The sequence below is a fragment of the Oncorhynchus gorbuscha genome, linkage group LG05, assembly GCF_021184085.1.
Source record: "Oncorhynchus gorbuscha isolate QuinsamMale2020 ecotype Even-year linkage group LG05, OgorEven_v1.0, whole genome shotgun sequence".
Lineage (NCBI taxonomy): Eukaryota > Metazoa > Chordata > Actinopteri > Salmoniformes > Salmonidae > Oncorhynchus > Oncorhynchus gorbuscha.
Window position 1 is genome coordinate 12,525,657 of NC_060177.1, and position 25,392 is coordinate 12,551,048.

At 44.4% G+C, this 25,392-nt stretch overlaps 1 protein-coding gene across 1 annotated transcript in view; it reads right to left on the reverse strand.

The window, feature by feature from the left end:
- Window positions 1-25,392, reverse strand: part of LOC124035532 (FERM domain-containing protein 5-like) — a 135,539-nt gene that overhangs the window by 10,846 nt on the left and 99,301 nt on the right. The window contains exons 2-6 of the mRNA XM_046348990.1: window positions 16,659-16,763; window positions 7,400-7,442; window positions 7,159-7,237; window positions 2,648-2,745; window positions 593-716 (exon numbers count right to left, since the gene is read on the reverse strand). Coding sequence (XP_046204946.1) covers window positions 593-716; window positions 2,648-2,745; window positions 7,159-7,237; window positions 7,400-7,442; window positions 16,659-16,763 — 449 coding nt within the window. The remainder of the gene's footprint in view (window positions 1-592; window positions 717-2,647; window positions 2,746-7,158; window positions 7,238-7,399; window positions 7,443-16,658; window positions 16,764-25,392) is intronic.

A 25,392-nucleotide genomic window follows, 5' to 3' on the forward strand; every position in this document is an offset into this window, starting at 1 on the left:
TATGAAATTGCATATCTACGGCTAAGCTAGGGTCATGCATAATGTATCTCATAAATATATCTATTTTCATCATGGCTGTAACATTCTATCTAGGAGAGATAGGATGATCTTGTATCAAGTTAGGTCCACAATCATCATGCTGATGATGACACTATATTAAATTACAAGCGCTATGTCAAATATCATAATCACCTGGTAGAGAGAGAGAGAGAGAGAGAGAGAGAAAGAGGCTAGTGGGATGGATGATGTCTATGTTCAGAATCAGGTGTGCATGGAGACTACAGACAGAGACTGAGGTTTTTTTTAAACATTTTATTTTACCTTTATTTTACCTTTATATTACGAGAGAAGTCAGTTAAGAACAAATTCTTATTTTCAATGACGGCCTAGGAACAGTGAGTTAACTGCCTGTTCAGGGGTAGAACGACAGATTTGTACCTTGTCAGCTCGGGGATTCGAATTTGCAACCTTTCGGTTACTAGTCCAACGCTCTAACCACTAGGCTACCCTGCCACCCCTGTAGTCTCTTCTATATCTCTGAACTATGTGTCAAATAAAATCACAATGAGGTGTTTGACAGGTGTCACCTTACATTAGTTCTGTCTTGTGGATGTCAGAGATGCGTCTCTCCAGCTTCTCTGAGTGTTTAGGGAAGAACTGGAACTTAGAGCTGTAGCCCTCAGGATGCTTTCCAGGGTCATAGTCACCAACCTCAGCTGGGGGAGGATGGAGAACACAGGAGACAACAGAAACATTACCTGTGATGTCTGCAACACACACAAACACATTACAGGGAAGACCTATGTAACCCATATGACATAAAGCATGGTGACCTGGCTGTTATAAACCACATCTATTGTAGTCACGGTACATGCTGTCAGAGCGTCTCTTCTATATCTCTGCTATAGGTTAACCTGGCTGTTATAAACCACATCTATTGTAGTCATGGTACATGCTGTCAGAGCTTCTCTTCTATATCTCTGCTATAGGTTAACCAGGCTGTTATAAACCACATCTATTGTAGTCATGGTACATGCCGTCAGAGCTTCTCTTCTATATCTCTGCTATAGGTTAACCTGGCTGTTATAAACCACATCTATTGTAGTCATGGTACATGCCATCAGAGCTTCTCTTCTATATCTCTGCTATATGTTAACCTGGCTGTTATAAACCACATCTATTGTAGTCATGGTACATGCCGTCAGAGCTTCTCTTCTATATCTCTGCTATAGGTTAACCTGGCTGTTATAAACCACATCTATTGTAGTCATGGTACATGCCGTCAGAGCGTCTCTTCTATATCTCTGCTATAGGTTAACCTGGCTGTTATAAACCACATCTATTGTAGTCATGGTACATGCCGTCAGAGCTTCTCTTCTATATATCTCTGCTATAGGTTAACCTGGCTGTTATAAACCACATCTATTGTAGTCATGGTACATGCCGTCAGAGCTTCTCTTCTATATCTCTGCTATAGGTTAACCTGGCTGTTATAAACCACATCTATTGTAGTCATGGTACATGCCGTCAGAGTTTATCTTCTATATCTCTGCTATAGGTTAACCTGGCTGTTATAAACCACATCTATTGTAGTCATGGTACATGCTGTCAGAGCTTCTCTTCTATATCTCTGCTATAGGTTAACCTGGCTGTTATAAACCACATCTATTGTAGTCATGGTACATGCCGTCAGAGCTTCTCTTCTATATCTCTGCTATAGGTTAACCAGGCTCTTCTACTGCTGTTCTTTCATGTAGCCCTGAGATTCTGTAAGAGCCAGGCCCAGACAATCAGACAATGGTGGCCTTGTCTCTGTGTGGCAGGGGAGCGGGAGAGCTAATCCTTAAATCAGCTGCCTGAATGCCAATGAGGATGCTGCCACAGTGTTGGAGGCTACAGTCTGAGCTTTAGACCTATACCTCCACCACACTACCTCAACTCACACACTCACATCACAATGAAAACAGTAGGTGACAGTGGTATTTTTCCATGAAGTCTTATAACAAACACCTTTATAAAACCCTCTTAGGCCTCACTCCCCCCTGTCTGAGATATCTACTGCAGCCCTCATCCTCCACATACAACACCCGTTCTGCCAGTCACATTCTGTTAAAGGTCCCCAAAGCACACACATCCCTGGGTCGCTCTTCTTTTCAGTTCGCTGCTGCTAGCGACTGGAACAAGCTGCAACAAACACTCAAACTGGACAGTTTCATCTCAATTTCTTCATTCAAAGACTCAATCATGGACACTCTTACTGACAGTTGTGGCTGCTTTGTGTAATGTATTGTTGTCTCTACCTTTTTGACCTTTGTGCCGTTGACCGTGCCCAATAATGTTTGTACCATGTTAAATGTAAATGTTTTTATGTTGTGTTGCTACCATGCTGTGTTGTCATATGAGTTGCTGCCTTGCTATGTTGTTGTCTTAGGTTTCTCTTTATGTAGTGTTGTGATGTGTGTTTTGTCCTATATTTATATTGTATTTAAATATTTAAAAATATCCCAGGCCCCCGTAAGAGGCCTTTTGCCTTTTGGTAGGCCGTCAATGTAAATAAGAATTTGTTCTTTAACTGACACTAATAGTTAAATAAATGTTAAATAAAAAAATAGGCAAGAAATACATGGGTTTGCTGTGGTCCATTTACCTTGTAGTATGTAGGCAGCCAACATGGCAGCATCCGACGTCTTACACAGGAGACGACCATGGTACAGATCTCTCTTGATCTGTAGGAAGACTAGATATCTGCAAAGGAACATCAGAAACACTGTGTTTTTTAGTCCATTCCAAACAAGCAAAGAGATGTACTGAACCTAAATGATTTGTTTCTCATTTCTTTCATTCCATTTGTAGCTCCATTTAAAGGGATGAGTGGGTCATACAGACGGCCCAAGAGAGCCCTGATCTTAAATTCCCAGACGATGTTCTTCACTTAACTCTTTGTTCGTTTGTTGGTTGTTTGGAAAGGGTTTGTAGAGGAGAGTGTTTGGTAAAGGAAGGCCTGAGGCGAGTAATGGCGTGTCTCTCTGAGTCCGTCTCTGCTCCTTCCTGCCTCTAGCCTACAGGGCCCAGGAGACCATTCCATACCCAGCTAAAGCACAGCCACTTCCACCGCCCAACACAGAGGGGACTTCACCTTATCTGGCCCTTCTGTTAATTGGAACCTTTTATCTCTCAGGTTGAGGAGATGAGAGAATTCTCTCACTTTCACTGCTTCTAGAAAGCAGGATGATGAAATAACTTTTCCACTTCTACTAGTTTGAGTCAAACAAACAGTCCCCTGGTTGCTACTGGGTCGTTCTACACAGGATGACAAAACACCTGCACACGGAGAAGGCTTCCTCTCCAATTCAATGTCAAATAGGTTGGAATCCTGCTGGAAAGTAAACGGCACAAGAGATAAAACTGTCGACAGGCAACTCCATGTGTCCAGGTGTGTTAAGACATGAGCGGAAAAGAGCCGTTGTCAGGGATGTTTTGGTGCAGGAATATCAGCATTCAGCAGGTTTACCAGGTTAGCAGCATAAGAAATATAGTGGCTCTATGCAACATAGGCCCTTTGCCCCACTAGGAGATGAAAGTAATACAATAGAGGTTTAATTCTGTGACCCAAGCTTGTTTGCGTGATGAGTAGCCTAACCTTGCCTGAGACCTGAACACGTAAAGTCAGATAGGTCACAACTCTATACTCTGCCTTCACATCTTCTCCTCCCTGCAGAGTGCTGCTGACTTCGCCTGGTGCAACATACTTTACCCTCTAGCTAATAAATATATGGAAAATTAGTCTATGTCCCAAATGGCACCGTGTCCCCTAACTAGTGGACTACTTTTGACCAGGGCTCTGACCAAAAGCAGTGCACTTTATAGAGAATAGGGGGACATTTTGGATTCACACCAGGCTTTTAGTTCCCATCTCCCCATCATTAATAAATAACCCGGTCTAGTCTCATTCAGAACTTGCTCTGTTAACCACATCCTTACCCCCTACACTGCAGTAACATCTGTTTGAAGAGGAGGATGACTTATGATCTGAATGGATCTGAGTGGATATGTGATGATTATCTTTCACCCTGGATCTGTCCTTTATGATTTCACATATCATCTGTGATTTATTTATGATTTGAGTTATAATTAACTCCTTGTGATCTACTGGTTTAATTGTAGTCTTCTGTGACAGACTGTTACTTGGCCAGCACACAAGAGATGTGGTTTTGGGTTTACAGATCAGTTTAGCTGTGGTCCATGGAGAGTCCTCCTTCAGACTTCTGGTTGAGAATGTGATTGTCATTCAGGCTCTTGCAATTCATGTGAAAGTTTCATGCGAGATCAAGTTGCCTCAGACTGCAGCCCAAGAAAACGCACATTTCAGAATATCTTACCCAGCATTAATTTCACACACCAGTGGCTTATCTTCTCTAAGAGCAGATTTGATTTGAGCAGTAACGCAATAAATACCATTATTAATCATACAGCAAAATGTCATAAGTGTGTGTGTGTGTGTGTGTGTGTGTGTGTGTGTGTGTGTGTGTGTGTGTGTGTGTGTGTGTGTGTGTGTGTGTGTGTGTGTGTGTGTGTGTGTGTGTGTGTGTGTGTGTGTGTGTGTGTGTGTGTGTGTGTGTGTGTGTGTGTGTGTGTGTGTGTGTGTGTGTGTGTGTGTGTGTGTGTATGTGAGTGAGTGAGTGTGTGTGTGTCTAGTCTTTACAGAGGGTGCTGCTGGCAGCGTCACCAGATGGTGGAGGATTGGGAAGTGGTTCTCTCCCTCCCTAGCGCTGACTGGGGTTATGAGACAAGCAGTGGAAAGTGAAAGGGGATAGATTGTATGATGACACCTGTCGTGACGTTGTATTAGTTAATGTGACTACTGTTGTTCATCGAATGATTCAAGTTTCTAATTGCGTGATTAACTGAATCAAGCAATGATTAACTCATTAACCTGGGGCACCATGAGAAAACAAGTTTCTATTGAGTTTCTATTTCCCAAATGAACTCAAAGAAAATCAGAATTTCGATTTTACAACAGCCGCTAATTAACCAGTTGCCTCTACCAATCTCGTTCTGACCGTCGTATAGCCCGTGAATCTGCACGGACCCGGGTCTCACCAATGAATTCATACCACACCAATCTTAGTTGAATATTTATTTACTAAAAAGCTAAAATTATGATTAAAGATACACATAGACAAAACACATCATAGGCCATTGATTAGAACTTAGTATAACGGCCCAACACACTATGGCGCGTTACCCACGATGGGGATTTCAATAGAGAGAGAGAAAGAACGTACCCAAGAGAAATATACATTTGGGTGAATTTGTCAGCTTTGCTATTCTAACCCTAGCCTTGCCCCAAGCTGCCGCTCTTATGGGTCAGAATATAATGATGTAATTACGTGGGGATGATCTCCGAGGATTCTCTGTGTAGGCCTTCAGCTGTTCGATGCCGCACTACTCCGGCACACCTCTCTGAGGGTCCTCCCGATGTCAGTGTCCTTTTTGGCTTAGGAGTCTGTTCCCTCACCCTTTGCTCTGGAAGGGGTCTTCTGAGGACATACAGCTCTGTAGCTCAGAGATCACAGCATAGGAATGAAACCCTTTAGATACCACGATTCGATGGGAGATGGAGGCTAGGTGGTTCGACTTGAATTCACTCGCTTAGACACAGCTACTCATCCATAGCTTGGGTAGAAAATGATTTCTTGTCCTCAAACTTGCGTTGCGTTCTTGGTTCGTTGACTTTTTAGACCTTGCTGCAGCTGGGGTCACGTAGTCTTGTCGTACATTCTATACTCACAGGTTTTATACCCTTGGGTCAGAAGTGGGCATAGCCGCCTTTAGGGCAATTCTCTGGGCGTACCAAGTTAATGAGGCAAGGTCTAGATTTGATTCAAATCCAATTTTAGACGACTAACTTAACATTTCACCTTCCCCAAAACATTCTCTTTGATTTGGATATTTTCCATACAACGTACAATGTATAAACATCAAACATATACTAGGAAAAGTCTTCACATTACAATGTTTTCGAAATAACTTAATCTATTAACCTTTAATAACAAAACAAAAATGACATACATTTTCATATTCCATCTATCGTCATGACCACCATTGTGGCTGACGGAAACCATTGTTCCAAAGTCCCTTTATTTCATGTTTAATGTTCTGAGGCTGGTTCTCCATAGTAACAGGACAAAGGAATTTGTCTGTGGCCTGAGATTTACCAGGGGCGTGAGGGGTCATAAAACACCCCACATCTTCAGACCCCTAGACCTCTCCTCCTCTGTTGGGGTTGAGAGATAATCTGTAGGGTTGTGGTCTCCTGCAACCTGACCGGGTCAGGACAGTCATGACACACCCTATTGGCACCCTATTCCCTATATAGTGCACTACGTTTGACCAGGCTCTGGTCTTAGTGCACTACATAGGGAATAGGATGCCATTTGGACACAGACTAACTAGGTGAGGTGTGAGGAAGGCAGTCGTTCTGCCTTCCTCTTCCCTCCTCCTCCTCCCTCCTTCCTCCTCCCTCTTTCCTCCTCCCTCTTTCCTCCTCTACACCGTAGTTTGATTGTCAGAGATAGAGTACCACTTTGTGCAGGCAGGGTGACCTGACAATGCAGCTTAAAGAAAGTGTTATCTGGTCTAATTCCTTCTACAAACGGATTCACTGTAGGGTTTTGATACCCCTAAAATCAGCTTGTGCTCACTTCTGTGCTCACTTCTTCATGCCTGTAGTCTACAGATATTCTAGATGTGTGTAAAATTCAGCATCAACATGAGAAGTTTCAATCAGATGAAAGAGAGTGAGTGATTGCCCACAGTTGGAAGAATCTAATGTAATTTGGACCATTTGGACCAAACCAATTCTTTCAATCTATTGCACCCACGGTAGGCAAAATCCACACTCTCTTTTCCTACCACCTATCCCTCCCTCCCTCCCTCCCTCCCTCCCTCTCTCTCTCTCTCTCTCTCTCTCTCTCTCTCTCTCTCCCTCCCTCCCTCCCTCCCTCCCTCCCTCCCTCCCTCCCTCCCTCCCTCCCTCCCTCCCTCCCTCCCTCCCTCCCTCCGAGTTGGGTTGACAGCAGTGCATGCCTGGCAGCCTAGTCTCCTCTATTATAAGCCCACTCCATTCTGCCTGTCAGACTGTCTCTAGTCTCTTACCTTGTGATTTCCTCTTTCAGGGCAGCCGGGTCAGGAGGGTAAAACTTGACACGTAAACACATCGTGAATGGAGGCTGGGCTGGGGGGAGAGGTCACATGTTAGAACAGAGGCTTTTTCTAGTAGTTACTGTGACCTAACTAGTAGTAACTGCCAACGATTTAATCACCCAATCAAATTTGAAACTGCATATCATCATGCATACTTCAATAGTCATACATGGTCATGCATTCATGTACTTACATTTCATTTGTTTGGCAATACATTTTGTAAACCCCAACCAGTGCTGAAAGACATAAATAAAACAAAGCAGTCAAAAACGGTGTTTTCTAGGCGCTAAATACCTGACTGCTATCCCTCTGCCTCTACTCTAGACATTAGTGACAGACTACGTGGTCTGATTGCTCTGTAGTTGTGCATTCTGACTTATTGTCTAGAGCTGGAGGACATTCTAGAACAGAACTCCACTGACCATCCTAACGCTGTGTTCTCTCTACCTCACTGAAGTTTATATCCTCTCTCTCTCTCTCTCTCTCTCTCTCTCTCTCTCTCTCTCTCTCTCTCTCTCTCTCTCTCTCTCTCTCTCTCTCTCTCTCTCTCCTTCACATCCCCCCTCTCTCTCTTACCCAGTGACTCTTATAAAGATGAAAGCAAGGAAAGTGCTTTAGAGGAAGGACAGTCAGAGAAACGCTTGTTGTCTGTCAGCTCATAACCATTTGGAGGAGAAAAAATATCTCTGGTGAATTGAACAGATGTTGTCTCAATTAATCTGTATGAATAAAAGTTGAATGAAAAATGGAATACATTAAATGAGTGGGGAGGGTAAGACACTACACCAGTGATACTGGCCTAGTTTGTTGATGTTAATCATATCTCCCATACTTCACCTGTCTCTCCCCTGGCCTCAAGGTTCTGCTCTGGAGAGGAGGGCTTGGTTGAGTGCTTCACTGATAAGACTGTGACAGAGTTGTGTCTGTCAAAGCCTCATATACCCTCACTACAGTCCTTCTATCAAATCCTGAAACACTGCTCTAACTACCTGCCAATCTGAAAGGTGTATAGAAGAGACTGACAGTGAATATAGACTGGGTTAAGTACTCTGACTCTGACTGAGGAAGGCAGCAGTGGTGTGTATGTGTATGGATGCCAAGAGAAGCCAGGCTTCCCCAAAATATTGATAAATAAATATATATATATATATATATACATTGTTGCCACCTGTAGGGTTGAATGCAAGGGAAGCCAGCAAGCATTTGGCTTCCATTCATAAAAATGTATAAAATAATAGCCACTCAGCATTGAAATAACCTGAGTAAGCTCAACTGTAAATGATCCTGGTGCACCAAAAAAATGTGTCAAGGGAAGCCAGTTTGGATTTGGCTTCACTCCAATCACATCACGAGAGCAATACGTCATAGACAGAAATAACTTGAATTGTTGCAGCTCATGTTGTTGTCCTCCGGTGGCTAGCTAGCTAAAAATGGGCCCTTTCCTAAATTATCCATGGATGGAGACAGGGATTTGGAGTTGTGGTTTTACTTAATTCTCTGTACTGGCCAATGCTGGCGATTCTGATCCAACCATATATTCACATATGGTAACCTGATCTGAGAGAATGGAAGTGAAATGTGTAGCTAGGCTAATGTAGAAGGCTAATGTTAACTAGCTAACATTGCCCATGAAAGGAAGTTACGCTCGTGAGAAAGCATTTTAGCCAGGTAGCCTAGGACAACAAAAAATAAAACATCTCATCAACATGAAAGAGAGGAGGATGGAATTAGTGTTCCTCTACAAGTAGGGTGAGTCAACATGTTTTCTCTACTTGCACGGATGCACACACACACACACGCACACACGCACGCACGCACGCACGCACGCACGCACGCACGCACGCACGCACGCACGCACGCACGCACGCACGCACGCACACACACACACACACACACACACACACACACACACACACACACACACACACACACACACACACACACACACACACACACACACACACACACACACACACAGAGAGAGAGACACAGACACCCACACAGAGACACAGACACAGACACACACAGACACAGAGAGAGAAATCAGAACAGCCATATCATATTTAGCGTACGTTGATTGGACTCATTTGTGTTTGGTATATTTTAGTTGTCACTGTGTTAAACTAAGCATAGGTGATTTGATGATGGTGAAATGTTCAAAGTGAAATGGTGCTGGATTAGTGGAGGCAGCTCCTGTTTTCTTTTGCGACTTGCGGTAACTGACTTGCCTAGTTTAATAAAGGTTAACCTTTTTGGGATAGGGGGCAGCATTTTCACTTTTGGATGAATAGCGTGCCCAGAGTTAACTGCCTCCTACTCAGTCCCAGATGCGAATATATCCATATTATTATTAGTATTGGATAGAAAACACTCTGACGTTTCTAAAACTGTTTGAATGATGTATGTGAGTATAACAGAACTCATATGGCAGGAAAAATCCAACCAGGATGTGGGAAATCTGAGGTTTGTAGTTTTTCAAAGCTTGGCCTACCGAATACACAGTGTCTATGGGGTCAAGTTGCACTTCCTAAGGCTTCCACTAGATGTCAACCGTCTTTAGAAACTTGTTTCAGGCTTCTGCTACAAAGGAGGGGGGAATGGGAGCTGAATGAGTCATGAGTCTGGCAGAGTGTCTCAGGCTCGTGACGCGCGGTCCCGATAGATTTAGCTCTCGTTCCAGTGCTTTTCTCCAGACAATGGTATTCCCCGGTTGGAACCTTATTGATGATTTATGTTAAAAACATGCTAAAGATTGATTCCATACATCGTTTGACTTGTTTCTACGACCTGTAACAGAACTTTGAGTTTGTGTCTGGACGTAGTGCTCGCGCCTCATGAAAATGGATTACTGGGCTGAACACGCTAACAACAAGTGGCTATGATGGACTTTATGGACCATTATGGAACAAATAAGTCATTTATTGTCGAACTGTGATTCCTGGGAGTGCATTCTGATGATGATCATCAAAGGTAAGTGAGTATTTACAATGTTATTTCTAACTTCTATTGACTCCAACATGGCGGATATTTCTTTGGCTGGATGGGACTCTGAGCACCGTACTCAGATTATGCTTTTTCCGTAAAGTTTTTTTGAAATCTGACACAGCGGTTGCATTAAGGAGAAGTCTATCTTTAATTCTGCGAATAACACTTGTATCTTTTATCAATGTTTTTTATGAGTATTTCTGCAAAATCACCAGATGTTTTGGAATCAAAACATTACTGCACGTAACGCTCTGAGATTTTTGGATATAAATATGCACATTATCGAACAAAACATACATGTATTGTGTAACATGATGTCCTATGAGTGTCATCTGATGAAGATCATCAAAAATGTCTTGACTTGCTCTGACCTAACATAATCATATGTTGTGTTTTCGCTGTAAAGCCTTTTTGAAATTGGACACGATGGGTAGATTAATAAGAAGTTTATCTTTAATTTGTTTTACTGGACCTGATAATGTGTGAAAGTTACATATTTACATGGTCCTTCTGTAGCTCAGTTGGTAGAGCATGGCGTTTGTAACGCCAGGGTAGTGGGTTCGATCCCCGGGACCACCCATACGTAGAATGTAATGTACGTAGAATGTATGCACACATGACTGTAAGTCGCTTTGGATAAAAGCGTCTGCTAAAATGGCATATATAAAAAAATATATTTTTATTTAGCACCCTGCCTGAATGTTGTCGAGGGGTTCCGCTGGCGCAGTCCTTCTCAAATAGTGGGGGGCGCCCCCCTGTGGGGGCTCGGAGCGATGCCAGGGGGGGCGCGTGTGACCCCGGGGAACACGCAGGGAATAGGGTTATTTTGCACCGAACAAGAGCACACAGCACAGAGCAGGTGATATAAAGTGGAGATAACAAACCCTTAAGAGACACCATGGAAAAATATTTAACAGGGATGAAAAGAAAGGTGGAGAGAAACGGAGATAATGAGACAGCCGTAAGTCTCCCGAAAGCTAAGACAAGGAAATATGACGAAGCGTATGTAGCGCTTGGCTTCACTGTGACTACGGTGGAAGACGAGGAAAGACCGGTATGTTTACTGTGTCTAAAAATGTTGGCAGCAGACAGCATGAAGCCAAATACATTAAGGCGTCACTTAAAAACATTACACCCCAATCACGCTGATAAGCCGCTTGAGTTTTTTTCAGCGAAAACTTATTGCCAACAATCGTCCCGCTTTGTGAATGCTACTTCAGTAAACCAGCGAGCACTGTTAGCATCATATAAGGTGGCGTACCAAATTGCTCAGTGCAACAACCCCCACTCCATAGCAGAGGAGCTGATACTGCCTGCAGCATTAGACCTGGTCTCTGTCATGCTGGATGATGCAAGTACTGCAAAAATAACAACTATCCCTCTGTCCAATGACCCTGTCGCCAGACGTATAAATGACATTGCTAACGATCTTAAAGAACAGCTGGTAGATAAACTAAAAGACAAACATTTCGCCTTACAGTTCGATGAAGCAACTGACAGCAACAAAGACTGTTTGTTTATCTCTTATGTACGTTTTGACATGACAAACTCCCTGTGTGAGGATCTACTTTTTTGTAAATATGTCTGAGACAGAGCCACAGCTGAAGAGCTATTCAAAATGCTGGACTGCTTCTTGACTGAGAATGGGCTAAAGTGGGAGAACTGCATTGGTATTTGCAGTGATGGTGCACAGACCATGGCAGGGATGAGAAAATGACTTTGGGCTCTCATCAAGAAGGCCTCACCTAATGCTGAGTGGACACACTGTGTTATATACAGAGAAGCACTGGCATCAAGGCACCTTTCCTCTGAATTAAGTCAGGTTATGACTGACATTGTAGGTGTAGTCAATTTTATAAAGACCAGACCACTAAAAACAAGATTCTTCTCTGCTATCTGTGAGGAGATGGGAGCTGGACATCAAGCAGTGCTGTTTCACAGTGAAGCAAGGTGGCTGTCACGAGGAAAAGTATTGTCCCGAGTTGTTGAGCTCAGAGATCAGATAAGAATGTTTTCGGAGCAGGAGCACAAGTATGACCTCGCAGGAAAAATTTTGTGATGAGAACTTCCTGGCAAAACTGGCCTACCTGAGTGACATATTTGGAAAGCTAAATGAACTAGGTCACTAACTCAGGTCACAGGCAAGATCAGCTTTTTCACTTGAACGCTTGCAATGTGGGGCAGGTGACTTGTTGAAGGAAATACTGATTCATTCGAGAACCTGCATGAATTTGTTGACACTATTGACTATGATGCCACCTCAGTGATTCCATATATTAAGGAACATATTTCATCACTGATGGGATTCTTTAAAAAGTACTTCCCTGAAAACAGCATCAGCTCCAACTGGTTTCAGCTCTGCAGAGGAGGACCAGTTCCCAATATGACTGGGTGAGAGATCCTTTCAATGCACCAGCTCCAACTGGTTTCAGCTCTGCAGAGGAGGAACAGTTCCCAATATGACTGGGTGAGAGATCCTTTCAATGCACCAGCTCCAACAGGTTTAAGCTCTGCAGAGGAGGACCAGTTCCCAATATGACTGGGTGAGAGATCCTTTCAATGCACCAGCTCCAACAGGTTTCAGCTCTGCAGAGGAGGACCAGTTCCCAATATGACTGGGTGAGAGATCCTTTCAATGCACCAGCTCCAACAGGTTTCAGCTCTGCAGAGGAGGACCAGTTCCCAATATGACTGGGTGAGAGATCCTTTCAATGCACCAGCTCCAACTGGTTTCAGCTCTGCAGAGGAGGACCAGTTCCCAATATGACTGGGTGAGAGATCCTTTCAATGCATCAGCTTCAACTGGTTTCAGCTCTGCAGAGGAGGACCAGTTCCCAATATGACTGGGTGAGAGATCCTTTCAATGCACCAGCTCCAACTGGTTTCAGCTCTGCAGAGGAGGACCAGTTCCCAATATGACTGGGTGAGAGATCCTTTCAATGCACCAGCTCCAACTGGTTTCAGCTCTGCAGAGGAGGACCAGTTCCCAATATGACTGGGTGAGAGATCCTTTCAATGCACCAGCTCCAACTGGTTTCAGCTCTGCAGAGGAGGACCAGTTCCCAATATGACTGGGTGAGAGATCCTTTCAATGCATCAGCTTCAACTGGTTTCAGCTCTGCAGAGGAGGACCAGTTCCCAATATGACTGGGTGAGAGATCCTTTCAATGCACCAGCTTCAACTGGTTTCAGCTCTGCAGAGGAGGACCAGTTCATTGATATGACGTCTGACTCCACATTGAGACAGAGGTTCACATCACAGACACCGAGTGTAAAGAGGCAGTATCCACTCTTAGGGCAGAGGGCCATGGGCATTCTTCTTCCTTTTGCAACATCTTATCTTTGTGAAACTGGCTTCTCTGCTATTGCTGCACTGAAGGCCAAGTACAGGTCCCAGCTAAACATTGAGCAGGAGCTGAGAGTTGCAGTATCATGCTTCAAACCCCGCTTCGAAAAGCTGTGCTCTACAAAACGTGCTCATTGTAGCCATTAATCCTGACTTCCTCATTTTGATTTTTTTAAAAATCAGCACAAATTGTTTTATTCATTTTTGTTTAATAGGTCAAAGTGTTTCATATATTGTGCTCCTGAGTTAATGTTGCTGATCAATTTGAATTTATTATTATTTATTGATTATATTAAATTTTATTTTTCAGTATCAAATGGTCAAAAAATGTTTACAGTTTAAATAAGGTTTGAATTTTTTATTTTATGCAAATTGATGCACTTTAATTCTTTTCTGTTAATAACGTTATTCTTTGTTGTAAGTTGATCTATATTTATTTCTTTTTTCTTTTTTGTTTTCTTAAATGTTAATAAGGATACAATGTTATGCATAGGTGTACTTATAACAATTTAATAGACAAATTATACTATTTACAGTCGCAGCGGAGAGCTGGGGTGCGCAAAATGTTTACTTCTTCCTAGGGGGGGAATAACAGAAAATAATTGAGAAGCATTGCGCTAGTGGAACGCCTGCCCTAGAAAGGTTAAATACAATGTTTGTATATATATATATATATAAATACACTGTTCAAAAAAATAAAAAAGGGAACACTTAAACAACACAATGTAACTCCAAGTCAATCACACTTCTGTGAAATCAAACTGTCCACTTAGGAAGCAACACTGATTGACAATACATTTCACATGCTGTTGTGCAATTGGAATAGACAACAGGTGGAAATTATAGGCAATTAGCAAGACACACCCAATAAAGGAGTGGTTCTGCAGGTGGGGACCACAGACCACTTCTCAGTTCCTATGCTTCCTGGCTGATGTTTTGGTCACTTTTGAATGATGGTGGTGCTTTCACTCTAGTGGTAGCATGAGACGGAGTCTACAACCCACAAAAGTGTCTCAGGTAGTGCAGCTCATCCAGGATAGCACATCAATGCGAGCTGTGGCAAGAAGGTTTGCTGTGTCTGTCAGCGTAGTGTCCAGAGCATGGAGGCGCTACCAGGAGACAGGCCAGTACATCAGGAGAAGTGGAGGAGGCCGTAGGAGGGCAACAACCCAGCAGCAGGACCGCTACCTCCGCCTTTGTGCAAGGAGGAGCAGGAGGAGCACTGCCAGAGCCCTGCTCAAACGGTCAGAAACAGACTCCATGAGGGTGGTATGAGGGCCCGACATCAACAGGTGGGGGTTGTGCTTACAGCCCAACACCGTGCAGGACGTTTGGCATTTGCCAGAGAACACGAAAATTGGCAAATTCGCCACTGGTGCCCTGTGCTCTTCACAGATGAAAGCAGGTTCACACTGAGCACATGTGACAGACGTGACAGAGTCTGGAGACGCCGTGGAGAACATTCTACTGCCTGCAACATCCTCCAGCATGACCGGTTTGGCGGTGGGTCAGTCATGGTGTGGGATGGCATTTCTTTGGGGGCCGCGCAGCCCTCCATGTGCTAGCCTGACTGCCATTAGGTACCGAGATGAGATCCTCAGACCCCTTGTGAGACCATATGCTGGTGCGGTTGGCCCTGGGTTCCTCCTAATGCAAGACAATGCTAGACCTCATGTGGCTGGAGTGTGTCAGCAGTTCCTGCAAGAGGAAGGCATTGATGCTATGGACTGGCCCGCCCGTTCCCCAGACCTGAATCCAATTGAGCACATCTGGGACATCATGTCTCGCTCCATCCACCAACGCCACATTGCACCACATACTGACCAGGAGTTGGCGGATGCTTTAGTCCAGGTCTGGGAGATCTCCCAGGAGACCACCCGCCACCTCACCAGGAGCATGCCCAGGCGTTGTAGTGAGGTCATACAGGCACGTGGAGGACACACACACCACTGAGCCTTATTTTGACTTGTTTTAAGGACATTACATCAAAGTTGGATCAGCCTGTAGTGTGGTTTTCCACTTTAATTTTGAGTGTGACTCCAAATCCAGACCCTCATGGGTTGATAAATTTGATTTCCATTGATAATTTTTGTGTGATTTTGTTGTCAGCACATTCAACTATGTAAAGAAAAAAGTATTTAATAAGAATATTTCATTCGTTCAGATCTAGGATGTGTTATTGTAGTGTTCCCTTTATTTTTTTGAGCAGTGTATATATATTTCACATTATTGCATCAGTTCCTCAACAACGTGATATGGACACTCGTGTTTAGAATAGATAATAATGTTTAGACTGATATAATTATATGTGTACTTGTAACTAATTAGTCTGTCAAGGTAGAATGATGCTTTATTACACATAAAGTACACCTGACAAAAGCATTTCCCACAGATCAGGGTGAGGGAATATGTTTCCAAGTAAGGTCCAGTTCAATACTCACAGTAAGAAACACCCAACAGCTCCAATCAGAGTTCCTGTCCAATCTGTCTGTCTGACAACAGATGGCTGTCTTCTTCTGGTTAATTTATGAGCAGAAAGATGTGCTACCACTTTTCTCCATCACTCTGTAAATCCCCCTCCCTCCCATCAAATGTTTTTTCCTCACAACAACAACAACACTCGCATCTCTGAAAGTGTTGAGATAGAGACAGAAGAGGAACTGATTCTGATCGGCACAGAATCATTGTTCCTAATGGGAATAGGATCTGTGTGTGTGAGCGCTCGTGGGTGTCACGTGTGGGTGTGCGTGTGTGTATCAGGCTGTGCAGACAAGAGAGTTAACACACAGTAATAACCTCAGGCTGTGACGCAGTAGAGTACGGGGTTGGGCTCTGCTGCAGGCACACATGAAAGAAGGAGAGAGAAGAGAGGGAGAAACTGTAGAAATGGCCTGCTCAGTGGTATGTGTGTGATGTCATGGGAAAGAGAGTGAGAGAAAGAAAGAAAGAAAGAAGAGAAAAAGAGAGTGGAGAGGGAGGAAAGGAGAGAGAGTATGAAAGTGGCAGCAAGGGAGAGGTAGTTAAGAGAGAAACAGTCAGAAAGAAAGAGAGAGAGAGATAGACAGACATAAACAGAGAGAGACGGAGTTACTCCTCCTCCCTGTCCGTTGACACCACCCACCCTCTGTTTGTCTGGGTCCACATATCTGATGCCAAAGTAGTCCTTCTCCAGCAGGTTAAGGTGGTGACAGATGAGATCAAACAGGTACTGTCCCTTTGCATCGCGCTGTAACACATAAGAAAACACTACATGAATAACTCTGAGGAGAGACAAATACTGTCACCAATGTAGGGGTGACAGAGGTGACAACCAGGTAGAGGAGATACCAGGTAATGCATCTCGCTGTACAACCGTGAAACACAACACTAGTTAGTAATGTAGGGGTGACAGTGGTTGGTAGCCAGGCAACGCCACAGACAGTGGCTGACAAAGAGCTAAGGAGGAGAGGGGTGAAGACATGAACAGACACCATGTACAAAGATTTGGGGCTCAAAAGAAATGAGATTTCAATAACACCAGAACGTGGTTAATATTTCACCAACCCTGGGGACATATCTGAGGAGAATCAAATATTAATATGCAGAAACAGCCATCTGTGATGTCTCGCTGAAACCTCTACTGCAGAGGAAAAGACATGATGGAGAGAAGCAGTACGGAGAGGTAGACAAGGTGGAAAATGGAGTGGAAGTGGAGCAATGTACACCTGGTACAGACAGTGATGAGAAGGAAATGTAGAGAGTGAGAAATTCAATTGGCCCTTCAGTGTAGTGCTGTGAGTGGGAAATGGAATACACCCTGCTGTGCAGTACAGTAAATGAGAAATGGAATGGAACCTGTAGTGCAGCGCATGACAAATGGAATGGTCCCACTTCTGTAGACTTTTCTAAGAGCGAGAAATGGAATATGCTCTACTGCTTGCTGCCTGCTCAAGCATAGGTGGTCACTGGGCGACTGGGCTCAGCCCAGCCTATCTGTTGATGTAATCAGTATCCACCTCAGCCCCAGCCTGTCTGTTGATGTAATCAATATCCACCTCAGCCCAGCCTGTCTGTTGATGTAATCAGTATCCACCTCAGCCCAGCCTGTCTGTTGATGTAATCAGTATCCACCTCAGCCCCAGCCTGTCTGTTGATGTAATCAGTATCCACCTCAGCCCAGCCTGTCTGTTGATGTAATCAGTATCCACCTCAGCCCCAGCCTGTCTGTTGATGTAATCAGTATCCACCTCTGTTGATGTAATCAGTATCCACCTCAGCCCAGCCTGTCTGTTGATGTAATCAGTATCCACCTCAGCCTGTCTGTATCCACCTCCAGCCAGCCTGTCTGTTGATGTAATCAGTATCCACCTCAGCCCAGCCTGTCTGTTGATGTAATCAGTATCCACCTCAGCCCCAGCCTGTCTGTTGATGTAATCAGTATCCATCTCAGCCCAGCCTGTCTGTTGATGTAATCAGTATCCACCTCAGCCCCAGCCTGTCTGTTGATGTAATCAGTATCCACCTCAGCCCAGCCTGTCTGTTGATGTAATCAGTATCCACCTCAGCCCAGCCTGTCTGTTGATGTAATCAGTATCCACATCTGCCCAGCCTGTCTGTTGATGTAATCAGTATCCACCTCAGCCCAGCCTGTCTGTTGATGTAATCAGTATCCACCTCAGCCCCAGCCTGTCTGTTGATGTAACCAGTATCCACCTCAGCCCCAGCCCGTCTGTTGATGTAATCAGTATCCATCTCAGCCCAGCCTGTCTGTTGATGTAATCAGTATCCATCTCAGCCCAGCCTGTCTGTTGATGTAACCAGTATCCACCTCAGCCCCAGCCTGTCTGTTGATGTAACCAGTATCCACCTCAGCCCCAGCCTGTCTGTTGATGTAACCAGTATCCACCTCAGCCCCAGCCTGTCTGTTGATGTAACCAGTATCCACCTCAGCCCCAGCCTGTCTGTTGATGTAACCAGTATCCACCTCAGCCCCAGCCTGTCTGTTGATGTAATCAGTATCCACCTCAGCCCAGCCTGTCTGTTGATGTAATCAGTCCATCAGCCCCAGCCTGTCTGTTGATGCCCCAGCCTGTCTGTTGATGCCCCAGCCTGTCTGTTGATGTAATCAGTATCCACCTCAGCCCCAGCCCGTCTGTTGATGTAATCAGTATCCACCTCAGCCCCAGCCTGTCTGTTGATGTAATCAGTATCCACCTCAGCCCCAGCCTGTCTGTTGATGTAATCAATATCCACCTCAGCCCAGCCTGTCTGTTGATGTAATCAGTATCCACCTCAGCCCAGCCTGTCTGTTGATGTAACCAGTATCCACCTCAGCCCCAGCCCGTCTGTTGATGTAATCAGTATCCATCTCAGCCCAGCCTGTCTGTTGATGTAATCAGTATCCATCTCAGCCCAGCCTGTCTGTTGATGTAACCAGTATCCACCTCAGCCCCAGCCCGTCTGTTGATGTAATCAGTATCCACCTCAGCCCCAGCCTGTCTGTTGATGTAATCAGTATCCACCTCAGCCCCAGCCTGTCTGTTGATGTAACCAGTATCCACCTCAGCCCCAGCCTGTCTGTTGATGTAATCAGTATCCACCTCAGCCCCAGCCCTGTCTGTTGATGTAACCAGTATCCACCTCAGCCCCAGCCCGTCTGTTGATGTAATCAGTATCCACCTCAGCCCCAGCCCGTCTGTTGATGTAATCAGTATCCACCTCAGCCCCAGCCCGTCTGTTGATGTAACCAGTATCCACCTCAGCCCCAGCCCATCTGTTGATGTAATCAGTATCCACCTCAGCCCCAGCCCGTCTGTTGATGTAATCAGTATCCACCTCAGCCCCAGCCCGTCTGTTGATGTAATCAGTATCCATCTCAGCCCCAGCCTGTCTGTTGATGTAACCAGTATCCACCTCAGCCCCAGCCTGTCTGTTGATGTAACCAGTATCCACCTCAGCCCCAGCCCATCTGTTGATGTAATCAGTATCCACCTCAGCCCCAGCCTGTCTGTTGACAATCACCCAGGTCCAGTAATATGAATCACCCAGGTCAAGGAATATGAATGGACCAGATAACCAGTATCCACCTCAGCCCCATGATGAATGAGCCCCAGGTCCAGTAATATGAATGATCCACCTCAGCCCCAGGTCCAGTAATGATGAATGACCCAGGCCCCCAGTATTCAGCCCCAGCCCGTCTGTTGATGTAACCAGTAATGCCCCAGCCCCAGGTACAGTAATATGAATGACCCAGGCCTGTCATGTAATATCAGAATGACCCAGGTCCAGTAATGATGTAAATTACCAGCCCCAGTCTGAGTAATCCATGCCCCAATGACCCAGCCCAGCCTGTCTGTTGATGTAATCAGTTATATGAATGACCCAGGTCCAGTAATATGTACAGTAATATGAATGGCCCAGTAATATGAAGACCCAGGTCCAGTAATATGAATGATCCAGGTCCAGTATGAATGACCCAGACCCAGTAATATGAATGACCCAGGTCCAGTAATATGAATGACCCAGGTCCAGTAATATGAATGACCCAGACCCAGTAATATGATTGACCCAGGCCAAGGAATATGAATGACCCAGACCCAGTAATATGAATGACCCAAGTCCAGTCATAAGAATGACCCAGACCCAGGAATATGAATGACCCAGACCCAGTAATATGAATGACCCAGGACCAATAATATGAATGGCCCAGGCCCAGTAATATGAATTACCCAGGCCAGGTCATTTGAATTACCCAGGCCCAGTCATATGAATGACCCAGACCCAGTAATATGAATGACCCAGACCCAGTAATATGAATTACCCAGACCCAGTAATATGAATGACCCAGGCCCAGTAATATGAATTACCCAGACCCAGTAATATGAATGACCCAGACCCAGTAATATGAATGACCCAGGCTCATTAACATGAATGGCCCAGGCCCAGTAATATGAATTACCCAGGCCAAGTAATATGAATGGCCCAGGTCCAGTAATATGAATGACCCAGGTCCAGTAATATGAATGACCCAGGTCCAGTAATATGAATGACCCAGGTCCAGTAATCCAGTAATATGAATGGCCCAGGTCCAGTAATATGAATGGCCCAGGTCCAGTAATATGAATGACCCAGGTCCAGTAATATGAATGACCCAGGCTCATTAACATGAATGGCCCAGGCCCAGTAATATGAATTACCCAGGCCAAGTAATATGAATGGCCCAGGTCCAGTAATATGAATGACCCAGGTCCAGTAATATGAATGACCCAGGTCCAGTAATATGAATGACCCAGGTCCAGTAATATGAATGGCCCAGGTCCCAGTAGTAATATGAATGGCCCAGGTGACCCCAGTAATATGAATGACCCAGGTCCAGTAATATGAATGACCCAGGTCCAGTAATATGAATGACCCAGGTCCAGTAATATGAATGACCCAGACCCAGTAATATGAATGACCCAGACCCAGTGATATGAATGACCCAGACCCAGTAATATGAATGACCCAGACCCAGTAATATGAATGACCCAGGCCCAGTTATATGAATGAGCCAGGCCCATTAACAAGAATGGCCCAGGTACAGTAATATGAATGACCCAGGCCCAGTTATATGAATGAGCCAGGCCCATTAACAAGAATGGCCCAGGTACAGTAATATGAATGACCCAGGCCCAGTGATATGAATGACCCAGGCCCAGTAATATGAATTACCCAGTCCCAGTAATATGAATGACCCAGGTCCAGTAATATGAATGACCCAGGTCCAGTAATATGAATGACCCAGGTCCAGTAATATGAATGACCCAGGTCTAGTAATATGAATGACCCAGGTCCAGTAATATGAATTACCCAGACCCAGTAATATGAATGACCCAGGTCCAGTAATATGAATGACCCAGGTCCAGTAATATGAATGACCCAGGTCCAGTAATATGAATTACCCAGGTCCAGTAATATGAATTACCCAGACCCAGTAATATGAATGACCCAGACCCACCCAGGCCCAGTGATAGACCCAGTAAATGAATGCCAGGTCCAGTAATATGAATGACCCAGGTCCAGTAATATGTAAATGAATGACCCAGGTCCAGTAATATGAATGACCCAGGTCCAGTAATATGAATTACCCAGACCCAGTAATATGAATGACCCAGGCCCAGTCCAGTAATATGAATGACCCAGGTCCAGTAATATGAATGACCCAGGTCCAGTAATATGAATGACCCAGGTCCAGTAATATGAATGACCCAGGTGACCCAGTAATATGAATGACCCAGACCCAGTAATATGAATGACCCAGGCCCAGTAATATGAATGAGCCAGGCCCAGTAATATGAATGACCCAGGTCCAGTAATATGAATGACCCAGGTCCAGTAATATGAATGACCCAGGTGACCCAGGCCCAGTAATATGAATTACCCAGACCCAGTAATATGAATGACCCAGGCCCAGTGATATGAATGACCCAGGTACAGTAATATGAATGACCCAGGTCCAGTAATATGAATGACCCAGGTCCAGTAATATGAATGACCCAGGTCCAGTAATATGAATTACCCAGTAATATGAAGACCAGGTCCAGTAATATGAATGACCCAGGCCCAGTGATATGAATGAGCCAGGGTACAGTACCCATATGAATGACCCAGGTCCAGTAATATGACCCAGGTCCAGTAATATGAATGACCCAGGTCCAGTAATATGAATGACCCAGGTCCAGTAATATGAATTACCCAGACCCAGTAATATGAATGACCCAGGCCCAGTGATATGAATGAGCCAGGTACAGTAATATGAATGACCCAGGTCCAGTAATATGAATGACCCAGGCCCAATAACATGAATGACCCAGGTCCATAATATGAATGACCCAGACCCAGTAATATGAATGACCCAGGTCCAGTAATATGAATTACCCAGACCCAGTAATATGAATGACCCAGGTCTAGTAATATGAATGACCCAGGCCCAGTAATATGAATGACTCAGGTCCAGTAATATGAATGGCCCAGGTACAGTAATATGAATGGCCCAGGCCCAGTAATATGGTTGACCCAGGCCCAGTAATATGAATGGCCCAGTAATAAGAATGGCCCAGTTTACCACCATAAAACACATCAGCAGGGCTGAGGCTGGCATCTGGCAAAGCCCTAGGTGACTGTATGGCTCAGTGTTAGCGCTGAGGATGCATCCAAAATGGCGCCATATTCACTATATAGTGCACTACTTTTGCCAGAACCATATAGGGAATAGTGTGCTATTGGGTACGCAGACAGAATGTTCTGAATGTTAACGCTGGCTAGCACCACAGAAGCCTCACCTTTTCCAGTCTCTCTATGGGATCGCACATCCACTGGCTACTGTCTCTGTCCAGTATGTCACTGTCACAGCAGCTATACCACACACTGAGGACTATCCTCCACGACACGAAGCTCTGACTCGCACTCCCTTAAAATACAATCACCCTGCCGGTCTGAGAGTGGCAGGCAGACACAAACACCGCTCCACAGAGGCACATACAGAGACACTGCACCAACATATACACGCATATAGTACCTGCTTCCTATACTAAGCTACAGAACTTATCTACAGCCTAAATGAGGCAGACAGCCTCTCTAATGAATCACAGTGTGTGTGTGATGTCATTTATGGCAACAGTGTTTACTGAAAGACAACAAAACACAGAGCCATTTATCACGACATGTCTGAACATTTAGGAATGAAATGAACTAGAACACAAACACAGGCTTTCATTCATTAGACTAATCCTAGGTTTTGTCCCAAATGGCTCCCTATTCCCTTTATTGTGCACTAATACTATACAGAGAAGATGGTGCCATTTTGGATGCACACAACAATCTCTGTCCCTCACCAAGAACAACAACACTTTACATATTTAGCAGACACTCTTATCAAGAGCAATTAGGGTTAAGTGCCTTGTTCAAGGGCAAATTGTAATATTTTTCACCTAGGGGATTCAAACCAGCAACCTTTCGGTGTAGTGCCTACACTCTTAACCACTAGGCTACCTGCCACCTATAGCTGTTACGACTTCTAGGAGTTGTGGGTTCGGAGTCAGGCGCAGAGGGTAAAGGACAACTGTATTTATTCCGGAGAAAAGTAGGTCACGCCAAAACACCAGGTGCATACAATGACCGGCCCAAAAACAGGACACTATCAGTCCGGAGAAACACAGAAAATAACACATCCACAAAACGAACAGAGAAACAAGCCTGCACAAAAGCCAGTGAGCTTACTGAGTTTAAATAGCCCATAATCACAACCTAAACACAAAACAGGTGCAACTAATCAGACACAACTAAATGAAAGAGAAAAGGGGATCGGTGGCAGCTAGTAGGCCGGCGACGACGACCGCCGAGCACCGCCCGAACAGGAAGAGGTACCATCTTCGGCAGGATTCGTGACAATAGCACTTAGCAGTCACTAAGCAGCTTTACATACTTTATTATGGCTACAAAAGCACCACTGCACATTGCACGTGCATACAGCTGACCTCAACTTGTACTGAATGTATACTTTGCATATTGATGAGATAAATTCAACTTTAACAAGTTGAGAGCAGCACCCCTGGTACAGAAACAGCAGTACTGAAGCAGGGCTGAAGACAATGACTGTATATATTAGAGGACTGAAGCAGGGCTGAAGACAATGACTGTATATATTAGAGGACTGAAGCAGGGCTGAAGACAATGACTGTATATATTAGAGGACTGAAGCAGGGCTGAAGACAATGACTGTATATATTAGAGGACTGAAGCAGGGCTGAAGACAATGACTGTATATATTAAAGGACTGAAGAAGGGCTGAAGACAATGACTGTATATTATAGGACTGAAGCAGGGCTGAAGACAATGACTGTATATATAAGAGGACTGAAGCAGGGCTGAAGACAATGACTGTATATTATAGGACTGAAGCAGGGCTGAAGACAATGACTGTATATATTAAAGGACTGAAGCAGGGCTGAAGACAATGACTGTATATTATAGGACTGAAGCAGGGCTGAAGACAATGACTGTATATATTAGAGGACTGAAGCAGGGCTGAAGACAATGACTGTATATATTATAGGACTGAAGCAAGGCTGAAGACAATGACTGTATATATTAAAGGACTGAAGCAGGGCTGAAGACAATGACTGTATATATTATAGGACTGAAGCTGTATATTATAGGACTGAAGCAAGGCTGAAGACAATGACTGTATATATTAAAGGACTGAAGCAGGGCTGAAGACAATGACTGTATATATTATAGGACTGAAGCAAGGCTGAAGACAATGACTGTATATATTGAAAAGGCTGAAGGACTGAAGTAGGGCTGAAGACAATGACTGTATATATTAAAGGACTGAAGCAGGGCTGAAGAAAATGACTCTATATATTAGAAGACTGAAGCTAAAGCGTATTGATCCGATGCAAAGCAAAGTGGTCTCTGATGTCCCTATGGGAATAAGCCCAGAGAAGAGCTACTCTGGAGGAACAAAAACTATGTAGAAAAAGGCTGTATTGTACAATATAGATTTGTGGGGATTGTGGATATGTTATGTTAATGCAGAGTACCATGTTTTGGTACAGTATTCCACTGCTTTGCTCTACCACCTACCATCTACCACCTAACATCTACTACCTACCATCTACCACCTACCATCTACTACCTACCATCTACTACCTACCATCGACCATCCACCTACATCATCTTCTCCACTTTACTGTTGAGCATAGCAGACATGTTAATACAGAGAGGATGGGGTTATAGAAGGTTTAATGAGTGAAGTTCAATCAGAGATAATGGATGAATCTCATTTCAGAATGAACAAAGGAAATCTACTGATGACTTTCAGTGTGGCATCTTCA